The sequence below is a fragment of the Echiichthys vipera genome, assembly GCF_963691815.1.
Source record: "Echiichthys vipera genome assembly, chromosome: 7".
Lineage (NCBI taxonomy): Eukaryota > Metazoa > Chordata > Actinopteri > Perciformes > Trachinidae > Echiichthys > Echiichthys vipera.
In genome coordinates this window covers 16,814,510-16,830,938 of record NC_139832.1, presented here as the reverse complement: position 1 = coordinate 16,830,938, position 16,429 = coordinate 16,814,510, and the positions used below count along the sequence as shown (strand labels likewise).

Below are 16,429 nucleotides of genomic sequence, written 5' to 3'. Positions count from 1 at the left end.
TGAACTGTGCAGCCAGCTACCTCTAACTATAGAGTTGTGCATTCTCAGAGTGAGACTGAGGATGTTGTTATTCTAAAACTGAGATGCTTTTAAATAGTTGCCCTTGCCTTTGTTCATAGTCAAAGGCCACTGATTCTCTTTTAAATGTCAGTGTAAGATGTGAACGTCAAGGATATCTGCAATTGCTTCTTTGAACTTTTTAATCTGTTACTCAACTGTCTGCGGCATCGAAATGAGAAGGGCAACTGTTTAAAATGTGCATTGAATAAAATGGTGATTCATTTCTACATATTTAAGGAAATCTGGCACAAATCTGTTTACTCATACTGTCGTTACTGAATAGCCTCTTAGCAACTTAAGTCCGGATTAGTTTACCATCTTAGTTTTGCATTTCATGAAAGCCCCCACCCAATGGCAGGATGCTGTGTTGTCCCTCCCCTCTAAGAATTGCTAATTGAGCAGGGTGCAGGGTCATTTTGACCAGCACAAAGGCCCGAAGTTTGCTGTGAAAGGGTGCCTCTCCTCCCTGGCCTTGTGTGTGTGTATAAATATATATATATATATATGTGTGTGTGTGTGTGTGTGTATGTGTGTGTGACACCATTCACCCCCCACACTGATATTTTAACACATAATGGTGTGAACAGGAGGTGTGTAGGCGAACAGAGTCGCATGCTGTCAGTCATGCAAAGGTGGGTCAAACAAGGAATGAGTGGCTATGTTTTTCCCTTCTTTTTTTATTTTTTATTAAATAATTCATTGTTACTAGAAGGATTTCTGACCAATTAGCATGTTGAAAGTGAGACTGGAGGCTGACAAGACTGTGGACATCTTTATCAATGTGTCTTAAATAATCAAATAATGGGCAGAATTTTGCATGTAAATCAAATGCTCTGTTGTCCTTGTTCCATGTTAATGTTAAGTGAAGATTAGAATGTCTGCTACATAACAGTATTGAACTTCTTAAATCCTTTTATATCAGCCCCACTTAAAAGTGCAAATGATTCACGCATGTGTGCAAGGTTACCGAATTACATCCTGACGTCATCTCCACAAAATTAAATAGCTTAATAAAGAAAGCAATTCAGGCTGTTTAATAGATTCCTTGCTTCCTAGTAAAATGTTCTATGGCTTTGTTTTACAGTCTTAAAGTATGTTAACCCTTGTGTTGAGAAGGATGGAAGAACCTTTTAGTTCTCTTAGAAACAATTATGTCCTCTATAAAACACCTCTCCCTCACATCATTTTGGAGAAAGTAACATTTTGACATTGCTACCAAACAACCACAAAAGGATGCAAAAGGTGCAATTGTCCAGAGTTTGACCTGAACTGGTCACTTTTGTTTTCTGGGGCAACAGGAAGAGAATCGCGTCCTGACATTCCTGCAGAGGTGAAGGAGAGGCAGAGGTCAACTTTGTCCCAGGGAGTTTCACTGGATGGGCGGATATGTACATATATGTTGTTGTGTCTGTCATACCAGTGTATGATCGTGGCAAACAGAAATCTTGGGTATTAGCCAAAATAGCTATATAGTGTTGTTCTCTTTTAATGTTTTTTTTCCCCAAGGTTTTGCTTCAATAAAGATTGAAGCTAGTTGTACAAGTTTCCTGAAGCCAAGTCAATGTATCCAAATAGCTTATTTTTGTTATAGCAACAGTGCAACACACAAAGATATTCAGTTTACAAGATCAACAGAAGCATCAGATCATCACATTAGCGAAAACCGAACTGATTCATTTTTGCATTAAAAATGGCCAAAAAGGATTAATCGATTATCAGAATTGTTTTTGATTTGTTTTCTGTCAATCTGCTAATCAGTTTATGGACTAATGGTTTAAGCTGTCAACTGAATATCACCTTGTTTCTGAAGCATTTTGGTGAACTCAGTGACTCCACATATATTTAACTAATTTTGTTCAACAGACCATTACAATATGGCTTCACAGATTCACATTATACAATTACATTATCCATTTTGCATGACTTATAGTTGAGCCGTACAATGCCGGACATTTATGACCCTCACTCTGACAATGTTAAACAGATATTTACAGTTTTGTGGTTAAAGTAACTTCTTTGTAGAAAGAGGCCTGCTGTGAATCATACTGTATATAAAAGGGCTGATAGCTGTTCACATTTAAACTTGCTGACATCATGTTCAGTTAGAGGGAAAGGGTTATGTGAGGATGTAAGTCAGGATGTTGTAGATCCTTTTTTTTTAGATTTTTTATAGTGGGATAAATAGAGCATCTTTTGTTCACTCGATCCAACAATCACTCTGTAATCATAAAGCTGTAGCTAGCAAACAGCTCTCTGTAACTTAGTGACATTTTAGCGCGCACAAGAGAAGAGAGACAAACCAAATAAACCAAGGCCTGACTCTAATGTTCACCACCTTCCCCACATCTTTGAGCTGTTGATAGGGAAGGAGAATGAAGAATGTCATGTGAAAGCCGTAGTGGAGATGGGGCGGTCAGTGTGGTAAAAGGAGCTCTGCCATCACCGATGTGCTACTTAAAAGCGCAGATCCTGTGAACCGGAGCTCTACCGGTGGTTCTCATTTGGAAACATATGTTTGAAGTAGGAGGGGAAGGTCAGTGGAGGAGAGACGCCTCACTCTTCCGTACCCTGCCGTGACTGGCTGTTCTGAGGTTAAGGGGCCGGGCTGAGGTTAAGAGGGTTGGGTTGGGGGAGGGAGGAGGAGGAGGAGGAGGAGGAGGAGTGGTGGGTGAGAGAGACAAGGGTGGGATGACCATCTGGTTGAGCTCCTCCATGTACACGCACACGCACACACCCCTCTCAGACACTCTCTCCCACACACTCAGACAGCCATCTCCTCTGACTTTTTACAGTCTTTGATATGGGCTGTTACTGTAGGCTGACGGCTTCTGTCCTGGAATTAGAGCTCTGAGGATCCTTGCATATAGATAATGGAGCCCAGAGGCTAAAGAAGAATCTGGATATAGTTGCTGATAAGATCCTTTTCCCTGCTCGCCTCAGGAGAGTTGGACTACAGTGAGGTAAGACTGGCAGGGAAATGACTGAAGATTTTATCTGTTTTTGTTTTTTGTAAGATGTATGTGCTTTGTTTGTAGAAAAACTTCCTGAACGAGTGGCGATGTTAAAGTCTAGTACCATACCATACCTCATCCTCAACTGAAGCAAGCTTCTATGATTCTGATGCGCATTTGTAAAGTAAAGACATGTACATGAAATCTCTTGGATTATTTAGTTTAATGCAACGGTGGTTTAATTATTTATCTGTGTTTTAAATGATTCACAAGACTTACAGCACATTCCATGTATAGATGCAGCTTCGTGCAACTTCTTTGCTAAAGTCAAAATCTGCCTTCATTGAGACTTTCTTTTCCCCATTTAAGGGCGCCAATTTTCAAAAGAGTTGATTTAAGGTCCCTTATATTGCAAACTGAATTTACTTGGCTGTAAATGTGTTTGATGTTTACTCTGTGACAGCAGCATGTGTGTTGAGTCTTAGGTCAGTCTGGCCAGTACATGCATGTGGTCTCCATAGTGTGGATCTCTGTGGAGATGTCACTCCAATCCATATGGTGTTGGAAAAACACTCCCCGGCCATGAAAAGAGGCCTCAATAAGCTGACCAAACTCCAGCCATGTAGCACCTCAACAGGGCAGTTGCTAGGAATTCTGGGCCCCCTGAAAGAATATCGGTGTGGGCCCCTCTACCCTATTCCTTGCCACCTTCAATTGTATTGTTTTTCAGTGTTCTGCTGTGGGGTCAAACTCAGATGAAGCAGGCACTGCTGATTCTGGAGCAGCAGAGGATAGAGGTTTATTGTTAAATCATATATATTGTATACATTAATGGTGGGCGTCAGTAGCTCAGTCCGTTGGGACTTGGCTTGGGAACCAGAAGGTGACTGGTTCAAGTCCTGATATGGATAAAATATTTTTAAACCATTCAAAAGTCAGTGTAAACTGTCCAAAACTCTGAATAGTCTTTTTTTTACTTTGTTGTTGTCAAAAAAACAGAACAACAACGACAAATCTTTGAACAATTAACTCTTTTTGTATTTAGACTATTCAAATGTCCCACTAATGACACATTTTACAAGACCACATTGAACACATCATGAAAACGTAACTGACCTTCGTCAGATGCTCATAATTACTGAGTAGAAATTGAATGGGTCATAATACAATTGAATGCAGCCTCTGAATGGGCGCTTACTGGAGCACTGTCCGACAGTGTTATGTGCGAAACACACAGTCACGGTGGTAGCCCCTAAATTAGTAACGTTCAGTTATAGCTACTCTAGGAACCGTCGCTCTACAATGACCTGGCGATTTTTTTTTAATGAACTGGCGACCTGTCCAGAGCGGGGCCCGATGACAGCTAGCGTAGGCTCCAGCCTGCGCCCCGTCAAAGGTAATATTACAGACATTAAATGAATGAACAAGCAGGCTAATTGTTTAAGCCGCCCTCGGCAGTTTACTCTCACCATTCTTAAAAAAAAAGGTTTTGATGTCTTGGGCCCCTGCTCTGCTGTTCCTACACCTGACCTCTTTCTCAACTCTTTTCTGGTGTCCAGACATGTGTTTTTTGGGGGGCATACTGACTCTGCTGCAGTTAGCTTCTCTACCGGCTAGCACTTAATTCCGATGAGGAAGAACCCCGGGAAGAAAGAGCCGCGGTGTGGACCAAACCATTTTCTAAGAAGGGGCCAGGGGGGTTATTGAATAGAATAAACATATATATAGAGTATTGTACAACTTGTGGCTTTGTTTTAATTCGGATTCATTCGTATGAATATATATTAGTTCAGTGCATAATCATTTTGTCATAGAGGCTACTGGAGCAGTGTGTGGGCCCTGGCTGGCTGTGGGCCCTTAGAATTGTCATCACCTTTCCCCCCTATACGACGGCGCTGCACCTCAACACTGCATAAACCTGAGCTCCTCTCTGGCTCTCTTGTCAGCCACACTCTAGACTTTCCAGCAGATGTTCCATCTTTTGCATTTTCAAGCTGATTGGATTCAAATCTTCTCCAGACAGAAATAACATGCATGAACATCCGATGTTATTTTCCAGTTCTTTTTTCTTTTTTCATTTTACGATGGTCCATCGGCCTATTGGATCATTCAATTACAAGTTTAATCTTAAATGTTGATGTGTGAGGCTGCTGGTTCACAGAAAGATCTAATTGTCTAACTAATCTTATCTGGCCTGCTGTTTGACGTGTTAGTTTGTCAGATCACTTTGGGTTTTTTTCACAAGGGATACAAATATTATGGGCCAACAGATGACTGGCTGTCATTTGAAAGATATTTCTGTATACCTCGATAGCAGGGAGTAATGATATGCTGCAAGTTGAGATTTATCTCTTTTGAAATAAAAACAGATTTGTCTGAGTTCAAACTCAAGTAAGCAGGAACTTTGTACGGAAAACCTTGTTTTTCTCTTCAAGTTGAGCCTCTCCTGCTTTGCTGAGCTCACAGGAGCCAAGTTAAACATGTTGGGCCGGTCCAAACTGACAGAGAGCACAGTGTAGGGTTGTGTGCATGTCCATCATTCACTTCCTAGAGGAATATAGACATTAATTCAGACGAGAAGCTGCTTATTTTCACTATGCACTCTCAAGGGTTATTTAATCCAATGCTCCAGTGTCTGGATTCTGGGGGGACTCTTTTCTAAGTGTTGTTGAATACTCTTTAAAAATGTCACTAACAGCCATATTTATTGGTTAGTCACAGTATGGCGTCCTGCGAGAAGTTTGTATTCCAGAAAGTGATAAATAACATTACACTGCAGTTAACACATAATACAGATTCTCTGCAGTGCATTTTTTCAAGGGTGAATACAACACTGTGGTTATTTTGTTACATTATGAATAAAGTTTGCACCCACTCGTTTATTGAGCTCCAGTTAAATAGAATTTATTGGAATATAAGCCTGACTAGCCAAGTAATTGTGCACTTTTTTTCTAGAACACAGGCAACTTCATTCATTCTAAATATCTTCAGTAACTGAAAACCATTCAAAGCACGCATGTGTTCCAGCTTTCCTCTGTCACCTGCGTTGACTTCCATTTCATCTCTTTTGTGGAACAAGCCACATTAACATTTTCATACACCCATTTTAGCCTCAGTCTGACAGCAACCCCACCACCCTCTGGCCCTCTGTGGGCAGATCAGTCAGATATGCAGTCCCGCAGCTCCCAAAGCCATGTTAACAAGCATCTTTACAAAAGAGCGAGGGGCTGTTAAACATTCAGGACTGCAGGGGTCGGGCTAGTGTGGGAGGAGGGTAGGGCAGGGGGGAGTGGAACACTGAGCAGGGGGAGATAAAAAAACTAAGCTTGCAAACCGTAAGTCCCTTGTTGGGAGAAAAACTTAAAAAGCAAGCACAAGTGATGAGTCAGTGAGTTTGCAAGTCAGTATGAGCATGGTTAAGTTAGTTGGCTCACTGCTTCTGTCATTCAAAAAGTTAAGGAAGCGTTCTGGGCAAAGTTGGGAGGAAATGAACTGCATGACATCTAAAGGAAAAATTAGCATGCATGCAGATGCGGTTGTATGAGAAAGGCGCTTTGCCTAACATTGAGCCGTGTACACTCTATATTACTCTTTGCGGGCCTGGCTTAAGTTCAAGCCTGACATTCCTGTGAGTCAGGTTTGGCTGTGTGAGACATCCTCGTGGAGACTTGGCCAACATATGAAAAGCAAACATCTTTCTAACAAATGTAGCGCATGGATGAGTGTGTGCCTGATAAAATGTGAGTCTCTGTGCTCCTGACTGAACCTGCCTATAGTTAGCTATCTCCCACATGAAACACAATCTGCTCTCAAAGAAGGCCACATTTTTGGAGGTTATTTTGGTCTCATTTGCAAGTCAATAGATGTGAATAGAACAAGAGAGTGTCTTCTTTCTTGCCCCCCACCCTTCTCTCATCTGAAGACAGGTTATCTGGGTTTGAGGGCTTTAACTGTCATGTAGAAGGAGATAACACACCACATCTTCAGGAGAAAAGGGAGATAAACAGGCTCTTGATGGAACAAGCCTTCAGTGGATTCCTTCACAAACATGCCATTGTTCGGGAAATCAGAGGTGCTTTAATGGGACATGTCATAAGCCAATCCGCCTGACTTGACACTTTCTGGTGTAATGCATGAATTCCAAAAAAGCACCCCAATGCCAACATTATCCATCATGCTTCACTCTGATTCTTTGGGCAGACTTGAGGAGGGCATGCCAGTAATTATTGGCGAGGCCACAGGGCTGGCTTGTCCTTCAAAAAGATGAGTTGATATGAATAGCCAATAGCCTCCTTGCCTGGCAAGCTGTGTGTGCGGTTAATCATCCACGAGAGAATCCAGTGTGCCACTATCTCAGAAAGTGTTGTCACTAAACAAGAAGCAGGGTACATGAGCATGTAGCCGACTCTGACTAGTGTGTACCAACTTAGCCTATAGAAGCCTGCGTCTATGTCTACACGTCTGTGTAAGCGTTGGCTCCAGCGTAAATGTGTGCATTCCCTCATCATGTGTGCATAGGGGCTGCACACTCCCAGGGGCAGCCAGGCATATATATCATTCCAGGAGAGAGCGCCGATTTTCAGACCCCTTTACTGTCACGCAGAGTGTTCAAAGGCTGCACGGCTCGAGTGTGTCTGGTTTTCTCAGCTGTCTCTCCCCGGCCTTCGGTGCCCTTGCCGGCCATAGGGGGTAGAGGCTCGGGGGGGGGGGGGGGGGGCTTGATCATTTGATCTCAGCTAGAGCCTGTGGCCTGTGAGAGATGACCACAACTGGACACACATTCATCATTTCCATGTCTGTTCAGTCATGCAAAGCCAACAGCAGGGCAAGAAGTAAAGTGGGCTTATAGGAGTGATTTGTTTTATAGCTAACGATTATTCATTACGTTTTGCTACAAAATCTTGAGAACTCTTAGAAATTCTCAATAAACTAATGGGGTTTTACCGCTACAGCCTGGTATGACCAGTGGCATTGTGGCTAATGTTAGCAAATTTAAGACTGACATTTCATTGATATTATAGAATCAGTTGACTTGACAGTAAAGCTTAACTTAATTCAATGATTTTTTTTTAATGTATTTTATACAACTATGCATTGGTTTATTTTGTTTCCATCTTTGTCACTACTGCGGTGTGTCCGGTGTGGCGGTAAAGAAAAGTATAAATGACTATGACCACCACACACATAGATCAACACTGTATCAGTCTTTGATCTCCTCGCTCTGATTCTCTCCCTCTGTTGCATTTTCAGTGTCCAACAGAGTATCAGTCGACCCCATCCATCCATGTCACCCCTCTATCCATCTCTCTCTACTATTTCACCTGTCTGCCATTGTTCTGTCCATCTAAAAGATGAAAGGATGATCAGACACTCACTGCAGCAGGTTAGAAAACAAACAGTCCAAAGAAAAAAGGGCAGATGAAGGGAGAGACCAGAATTGTGGACATTCCCCATATGGTGGCCCTGTCTTAAGGCCAGGCCTGTGTTTATACAGACCTCGGTCTCAACTGATCAAGACAGCATCAGATCCCATGTGGTGGCCCCTCTTGGGACTACGTATGCACCTCAACAGGCTCAATGGTGACTCATTCAGACCCAAGCGCCACAGATAAGGTGAAACCTAAAGATTTAACAGCCATGTCTGGTGTTGTTCTTCCTTTTGAGTTGATGGCAAACTGAATTACAGTATGGGAAAGGAATTTGAGGTCTGCAGCATTGCCCAAATCTGGGTGTACATATAAGCAACTCTGAATTCAGCGTGTATTTAAGAATAGCTAACTGCTTGTTATTGCCACTATAATGAGATCAGACGCCACCTCATAAGCTTTGGGAATTTCCTAATGGCCTATATCCCCAAAAAGCCACATGAGGAGGACACATGTTTAACTGCCACCACAATAACAGTGAAAGGGTACAGTTCTCTTTATGAGTGTCTTTATGAAGTAGACTCATCACCAGAAGAGTACCAAGAAAGGCTGGCTCAGATACCATACTAGGCTTTTGAGGGGAAGTGTGGGCATCATGAAAGAGACAGTGATGGTGTGATTCAGTCAGCATTTAACATTTAGTGGAATGGCATTGACATTTAATAGAGAGAGGATAGCATTATGGGGATTGGTTGATGTAATGTAATGCTTGTAAACTAACATTTCGTTTTCTTGTCTACATCCTTCTTCCTCTTCCTATCCTCGCCCCAATTTCTATTTCTTTCTCCTCCACCCCATCCTTCCATTTTTCTTGCTTTGTCTTGACTAGTAAAAAAAGAGTCTGATGAGCCTGGCGAGTGCTGCATTGTCGGCGGCTGGTTTCCAGGGAAGGGCACACCAGCGAGACTTGATGATGGAGCACAAAGTTAGTAAGTTGACTTCTGGCTTCCAACGCAGCTCTACCTCAGACGATGACTCAGGCTGTGCGCTGGAGGAGTACGCCTGGGTACCACCTGGCCTTAGGCCTGAACAGGTAAGACATTTTTGCTTTGAATGGACTAATCTTATTACCATTGCTCATGAAACTCATAAAGGCATTATGAGCAGAGCTTAAACAAGCCTGCTTAGTTTGAATTTAGCTTCCTTGTTCTACAAAGAAGCTAAAGCACAATATTGTTCTCTTTTATTCTGCTCCCCATTTCATTGGTTCAGAAATCCTTACCATAGTGAATTATGGTGTATCCTCCTGACAGAGTAAAAACAGCTCTGACCTGATTTTAACTTGCTTCTAGCCCATTTGCCTGGCCCAGATAAATGCTATTCAGCACATTACTGAATAACACACCAACCGGAGTGTCTGTATAATGGCACTTATGGGATAGACAACATATTTCATAAAACTTTTTCTTGGTCCCTTTGTTTGGGGCAGACTTGTCAGGCTCTACCAAGCAGCAACTTACAGGCAGGATGTATGTACTTTTATTTACAAACTGCGGGATGGCAAGTCTGTTTGTGATTACCAGAGATCTGTTAAGAGGAGGGCTTGGTGGGCTGAGTCGACTGCTGCTGGCAGGATCAGAAATCAAGGGGCCGTCTTTTAACAAGCCTTCTCCACAAACACAGGCAGGGTTGTTAGTTGTGTCCGCAGGGCAGCCATTGTGATGTGGCACTTTTCCCAAATCGGCCGCATTTTCCCCTCTTCTCTCCTCATTTCTCTATCTTTTCTTTTCTGTTTCTCTCCTCCTCTGCTTCTCTCTCCACCCCGCTTGCCTTGTTAAACAACACACATGGAAGCAATGAGGGAGAGATGGGCAAGAAGAGATGTGTTCACGGCGACAGAGAACATTAAATCCTGAATATGCAGGGCCTTTTGTTTAAGAAATGCATGGGTCAACTGCAATGCCTTTACTGCAGCCATTGCCCTGAATGGGCCATGTATTATGGGTCATCATTAGAGGGAAGACACACATAGGGCCTGGGTGATCGCTGACTATTTCCCAGCTCCTAGGGAGCTGGATGAGGGGTAATAGCAGCATGAAAATGTGCATAATTTATGGTGGGGGGCAAACGTTAGGTTGATTGTCAGGGTAAATTGCTGTTAACCCCCCTCCAGACAGCCAAAGCTGCAGGAAGCCCCCCCCAACACACAAGACAAGCACACCCCACTTCTTTATCTGAACGGCTGTAATAGTCCCTTCCTCATAAAATTTAGTTTTCAGCGGTCAACCCCAAGGGTCAAAGTCCTACAGTGACAGGCTGCTTTGTCCTGTCCCTATAGAGACGAGCATATGACTGAAAAAATACAACCTTTAAACTGATTTGACCTGTTGACCTGTTTTGACTTGTTTAGTACATATTTAAGAAGGGAATTATTCCTCCAGTGCCATCATTAAAGATCATCAAAGCTATGTGTTGTGCTTTTGAATCAAGCTGATCTGTGGATTAGGAAAGACTCAAGCAAACACTTCAATTCCACAAAGTCAGTCTTCCATAGATTTGACAGAGAGCTATCCCAGAATATGTCTCATTGCAAATTAATGCATCTGTTCTCTGGTTCCCTGGAAAATAATTTCTGCTCATAAATATGGGCTGTTCTGTCCAATATAATAACAATTATATTGCTGCAATTCCATGGATTAATATTTGGGTAAAAAAAACAGCTCAACTTCTCAGGGAACCAGAAAACAGCTGTTCAGATTGATGACCACACATTCTTGAAGCTATATCATTTGGAATGGGTTTCATCTGTTTTGTGTGGGGATTCATTGAACCCCGAAATGTATTTAGCCTAATCATCAGTGATATATTTAGATTTTTAGAAAAAAAAAAAAAGTTTTTTAGCTGTATCACCAAAACCTGGTATCTAATCTTGAGTCTCTCTCTAAATTTGCTTTGTGTCAGACGTTTCTGTGCCTAACCTCCTTACTTCATGCCATCATTTTTCCAGGTCCAGTTATATTTCTCCTGTCTGCCTGAGGATAAGATCCCCTATGTGAACAGTCCGGGAGAGAAGTTTAGAATAAAACAGCTCCTCTACCAACTTCCACCGCATGATAATGAGGTGAGAATAATTTTTTGTGTGTGCGTCAATGCAAATATAAAATTCACTCCCAGCAGGTCCTCTTATTTACACCGCATCGGGAGAAAGTATTTATTCTCCATTTTGATGGAGTAGCCGTATCTGTTAAACCCAAGGCGTTAACAGCCTCACCATCTCTATGCCATCCCACTAATGTGAGCCCTCTTGGCATTCACGTTGACATCACACAGGGGGATTTTTGTTCCACAATCTTGTAGACATGTAGCGTGGGCACAATGTGACTTTTGACTTGATGATTTTATGATGTTTGCCGGGAGCCCCCACCAGCTGGATTCCTGTCATAGCAGTGGTTTTTACGAGGACTGCTCAGCGGGAGAGAGTGATGCTGGTTGAAAGAGGCTTTATGTGATGCCACCACCGCAGTGGCACCACAGTTCGACTTGGCTGTCTCTCTCCCTTTGTTGCCCGTCCTCTTGATTTCACTCTAAACACAAGCCTTGTTTGTGTAAATGTCTGCTTTCCCTCTTGTTAAGACCTTGGGAAACATCAAAAAGGCCTGCTGTAAAAATTATGTTCTCAATCAGGGACTGTGGGTGGAGATATGTTGGGGTGTAGAAAGGGCAAGCTGGGGTCAAGAGTTGCCTTTGTTCAGCATGCTCTGCTATGCTCTCTGTCCTCTCTCTTTAAGTTTATAACCTTTATTAGTGGCCGACAGTCTTGTAATTTGATGCTTCAAAGGGTGTAATATTAAGTATTAGACCCTTTAAAGAAGGAATCCTACGTATTGATGTAAAATTGTGCGATTGTGAAATCGGCCTTCGTGCATATAACTTATCACTTTCCTTCCCAGGTGCGTTACTGCCATTCCCTCGGCGAGGAGGAGAAAAAGGAGCTTCTTATGTTCAGTGTTCAGAGGAAGAAGGAAGCACTGGGGAGGGGCACAGTGAAATTGCTGCCCCGCAATCATCTGAAGAGCACTTGCGAGCATGTAAGTTCCCTGTTTTGCATGTGTCATTTACAACTGTGGAGAGGACTGGAAGAGTGGTTGTAATATTAAGTTGTTTGAAGTCAAGGGTCTAGCCCATATTTTTTAAAAACCCAGAAGACTTTTTCAACAATAGTATAGAAAAAGGATTTGCTTTGTCTGTCATCTCCATGTAGTTGGTATTTGACTAATCTGAATCCAGTTTTAGCTAAACCCCTAAAGGGGAAAGCTGAAATATAGATGTTAGTGACAGACATGCCATTTAAGAAATCCCTAAACACAAGCTGGATTTGCTTGCTTGCTTATGACTGTTTCATGTAGCTTTTCACCAGAAATACATGTTTTTTGTTATTTTCTTCTTTTTAACTACCTGTCCCAAAGTCACTGTGGTTGATCTGAAAATTCATTTCCTCATATGATGCACTGGTCAGGACGACAGGAAAGAAAGACAAATCGGACACTTTGGAACTGCACTTAGGAAAACATGATCGACTGACACACAACGATAGGACACATTTACCTAATCAATCTCCTGCTCTATTTTCTATGGCCTAGCCACTTGCTATATTAGGAGCACATACAGACTTGAAGCCAAAGTTGTGTCCATGCAGTTCCATGATAGATCTAATCACATATGCCGGATTCAGATTATCTTATCACAAAATATTTTTGGAACTACAGGCACGACAAGATGTTATATTCAACCATGTGATCATGTCTATATATTGCAGTGCAGTGAAAACATCAACGGTGGAGAAATGGCTGTGTTCTCCTCGAGGGCAGGCCCTGGGCTGTGCTGGCACGCCACATGTTTTGCCTGCTCCACATGCAGCGAACTGCTGGTGGATTTGATCTACTTCTACCATGATGGAAAGATCCACTGTGGAAGGCACCATGCTGAGCTACTCAAACCACGCTGCTCAGCCTGCGACGAGGTAAAACCACAAGACTTAAATACTGAAAGAAAACAATGTAGTAAAAGAAAAACATCCAAAGTTTGACATTTATGGACTTTCAGAATTACTCTGGGATAGCAATAACATTTAATTTATATCTCCACTGTATTGAATAAATCATGAATATGTAGACTAATGACATCCAGGAAGGCAAAATCGGTCTGTTTTGTCTCATCCGGTACATCTATGTCTACAGATTATCTTTGCTGATGAGTGCACTGAGGCAGAAGGACGCCATTGGCACATGAAGCATTTCGCCTGCTTTGAATGCGAGACAATCCTGGGAGGGCAGCGCTATATCATGAAGGACGGCCGACCATACTGTTGTGGCTGCTTTGAGTCCCTCTATGCAGAGTACTGTGAGGCTTGTGGGGAACACATTGGTAAGATGGTTTTCTCCAGATAAAATAAAACACCTGTCATGATTGCCTGACTTAGGAGTAGTATTGCCAACTACCTCACAATTTTCTGTTTTCCAGGTGTTGATCATGCTCAGATGACCTATGATGGGCTCCACTGGCATGCCACTGAGAGCTGCTTCAGCTGTGCCCAGTGTAAGGGCTCTTTACTGGGTTGCCCGTTCCTGCCACACCAGGGACGCATTTACTGTTCCAAAACCTGCAGTCTCGGGGAAGATGTGCATGCCTCTGACTCCTCCGACTCTGCCTTCCAGTCAGCACGCTCCCGTGAATCCCGCCGTAGTGTGCGTATGGGCAAGAGCAGTCGCTCAGCCGACCAATGTCGACAGTCGCTCCTCTTCTCACCCTCTGTCAACTATAAGTTCCCTGGCCTCAGTGGAAACACTGAAGAGACCCTGACTAACAAGCTTGCCCACATGAACTTATCTGATGAGCATTTCTGGAGGGGACGTGGTGAGGAGACCGAGGCACCAGAGGACCAGGTGGAGGAGTGGGCTGAGCATGAAGACTACATGACTCAGCTGCTATTAAAGTTTGGGGAACATGGGGTCTTCCAGCAAGTCAGTGACTCCAGACCCACTGATTTATGGATAGCTGAAAAGGACGCTAAGTCGAAGCAGGAGTCATCAAAAGCCGGTGGTGGTGGAGGAGGAAGGGGGGGGCTGGCCTGTAAGAAGTACCAGGCTGACATGTACTGGGCCCAGTCACAGGATGGGCTAGGGGACTCAGCCTATGGTAGCCACCCGGGTCCAGCAAGCAGCAGAAAGATCCAGGAGTTGGAGCTGGATCATGGGGCAGGAGGAGGCTTCCAGGGGGATGAACCACAATGGTATAATGACTCTTTGGAGTGCATCACAGATGAATTCAAGAAGACGGATCAGAGTGTCCGAGACTCTATGGACTCACTGGCACTCTCCAATATTACTGGTGAGTAGACGTGACATGATGAATCAGATTTTAGAAAATTATCTTTTATAAAATGAATTTGTTTTCTAAAAGTCTTTTATACAGGTAATGAGTCCATGCACAAATAATCATTTTTATAATGTTTTTATCTCTCTTCTCCAGGGGCCTCAGTAGATGGTGATAGTAAAGATAGAGCTTTGGTATATTCCCTGCAAGGCTTCCATGAACTGGAAACAGAAGATTGTGATAAAACCAGTAATATGGGAACCCTCAATTCCTCTATGCTACACAGAAGTGCAAATTCCCTGAAGAGCCTGGAGGAAGAAAATGTTCCAGAAGAAGAGGAGATACCTCTCCCAGAGGACAGACCCAAACCTCATGTCCCTGCCCTCAGGAGGACACGTTCGCAGTCCAGGCCACAGCAAGTCAAGTTCTCTGATGACGTGGTGGACAATGGCTATCATTGCGATCTCCCTGTACGCCAACCACCTATGAGTGAACGGACTCGCCGGAGAGTGTACCACTTTGAGGAGCAAGGCCAGGAACTTCACTCTGGTCGCCCCCATCACCACCATAGGAGGCATCGCAGTCGCAAGTCTCGCTCTGACAATGCTCTTAACCTTCTGCCCAAGGAGAGGGCCCAAATGTGCTACAAAGTGGACCATCGAGGGAACGCTCTTGGCCCCAAGGGGCATCAAGCTTTCCGTGGCCATCCCAATCCTGCTGCAATGTCAGACTACATGCTACAGGGCCAAGCCATGGGGAGATTCTTGGAGCTGTATGGGGATGATGATGACTGGTGCTCCACATGCTCTTCTTCCTCCTCTGATTCTGAGGAAGAAGGTTTTTTCCTAGGTCAACCCATCCCTCAACCCAGGCCCCATAGACACTACTACACTGATGACTTGCCCACCCCTGTGGCAGGCATGTCCTCACCTCCTTATGGCCTACGGACTAAGTCCAAAAAGAAGAAAGGGCACAAGGGGAAAAACTGTATAATTTCATAGACTTTCATTGCTCTCTTATCCTTAGCTTTGGGTGATGCTCTGCCACTCTTTCCAGTTTAAAATGCAATGACAGACTGCTTTCTATTAAATGCTTTACAGCACTCAATTCCAAAGGTGTTCGTGTAAGACAAAAGTCCTTATTCTGAGTCTTCACATGTGTGCACATAGCATTGCAAACACTGCCAGTAAAGTAATGAAGTATTTTAGAGTAATGGATATTTATAAACCACCATCTAAACTGTTTATTTAACAGTGAAGATATTATTGTACATATTGTAAAAAAAAAAAAAAAAAAGGCTATTTTTATACCCTTGAGTTGACATGACATGCTTTGTACCAAAATTGCATTAACATTTAACTATTGGCAGTTGGTACAGAGCAATTTTTCCACGAGGGTGTCAGAAATTGACAAGTTGATCTGACCTAAGCTCTTCAAATGTGTTTTCTTCAAGGCTTGTGCAGCGCTAACATGAAAGAAACACTGTGTGTATAAAAAAGGCCTGGTTGAGTGGTGTATTTATGGGTCATTGTATTGTAAGCCAATCATTGTAATCTGTACAAATGTACAAACTGGAATATAAGGTTAAGATAGATGATAATTGTAATAAAAAATATCTATATCATGATTTGTGTAATTTGTTCTTTCTCGCACGGAAGTACCTGGTTGGATATAAGAAAC

The 16,429-nt window shown here is 43.0% G+C and overlaps 1 protein-coding gene across 2 annotated transcripts in view; it reads left to right on the top strand.

The window, feature by feature from the left end:
* Positions 1-16,319, top strand: part of prickle1a (prickle homolog 1a) — a 29,020-nt gene extending 12,701 nt beyond the window's left edge. The window contains exons 1-8 of one of the 2 annotated variants that reach the window (XM_083917180.1): positions 2,883-3,020; positions 9,267-9,470; positions 11,385-11,498; positions 12,328-12,465; positions 13,194-13,397; positions 13,615-13,801; positions 13,898-14,764; positions 14,906-16,319. In XM_083917180.1, the coding sequence (XP_083773306.1) occupies positions 9,282-9,470; positions 11,385-11,498; positions 12,328-12,465; positions 13,194-13,397; positions 13,615-13,801; positions 13,898-14,764; positions 14,906-15,750 (2,544 nt within the window). In that variant the 5' untranslated portion in view covers positions 2,883-3,020; positions 9,267-9,281 and the 3' untranslated portion in view covers positions 15,751-16,319. Of the gene's footprint in view, positions 1-2,882; positions 3,021-9,266; positions 9,471-11,384; positions 11,499-12,327; positions 12,466-13,193; positions 13,398-13,614; positions 13,802-13,897; positions 14,765-14,905 lie in introns of those variants that run through there. The other variant, XM_083917179.1, reaches the window with a different exon arrangement.
* Positions 16,320-16,429: the final 110 nt, after the last annotated feature.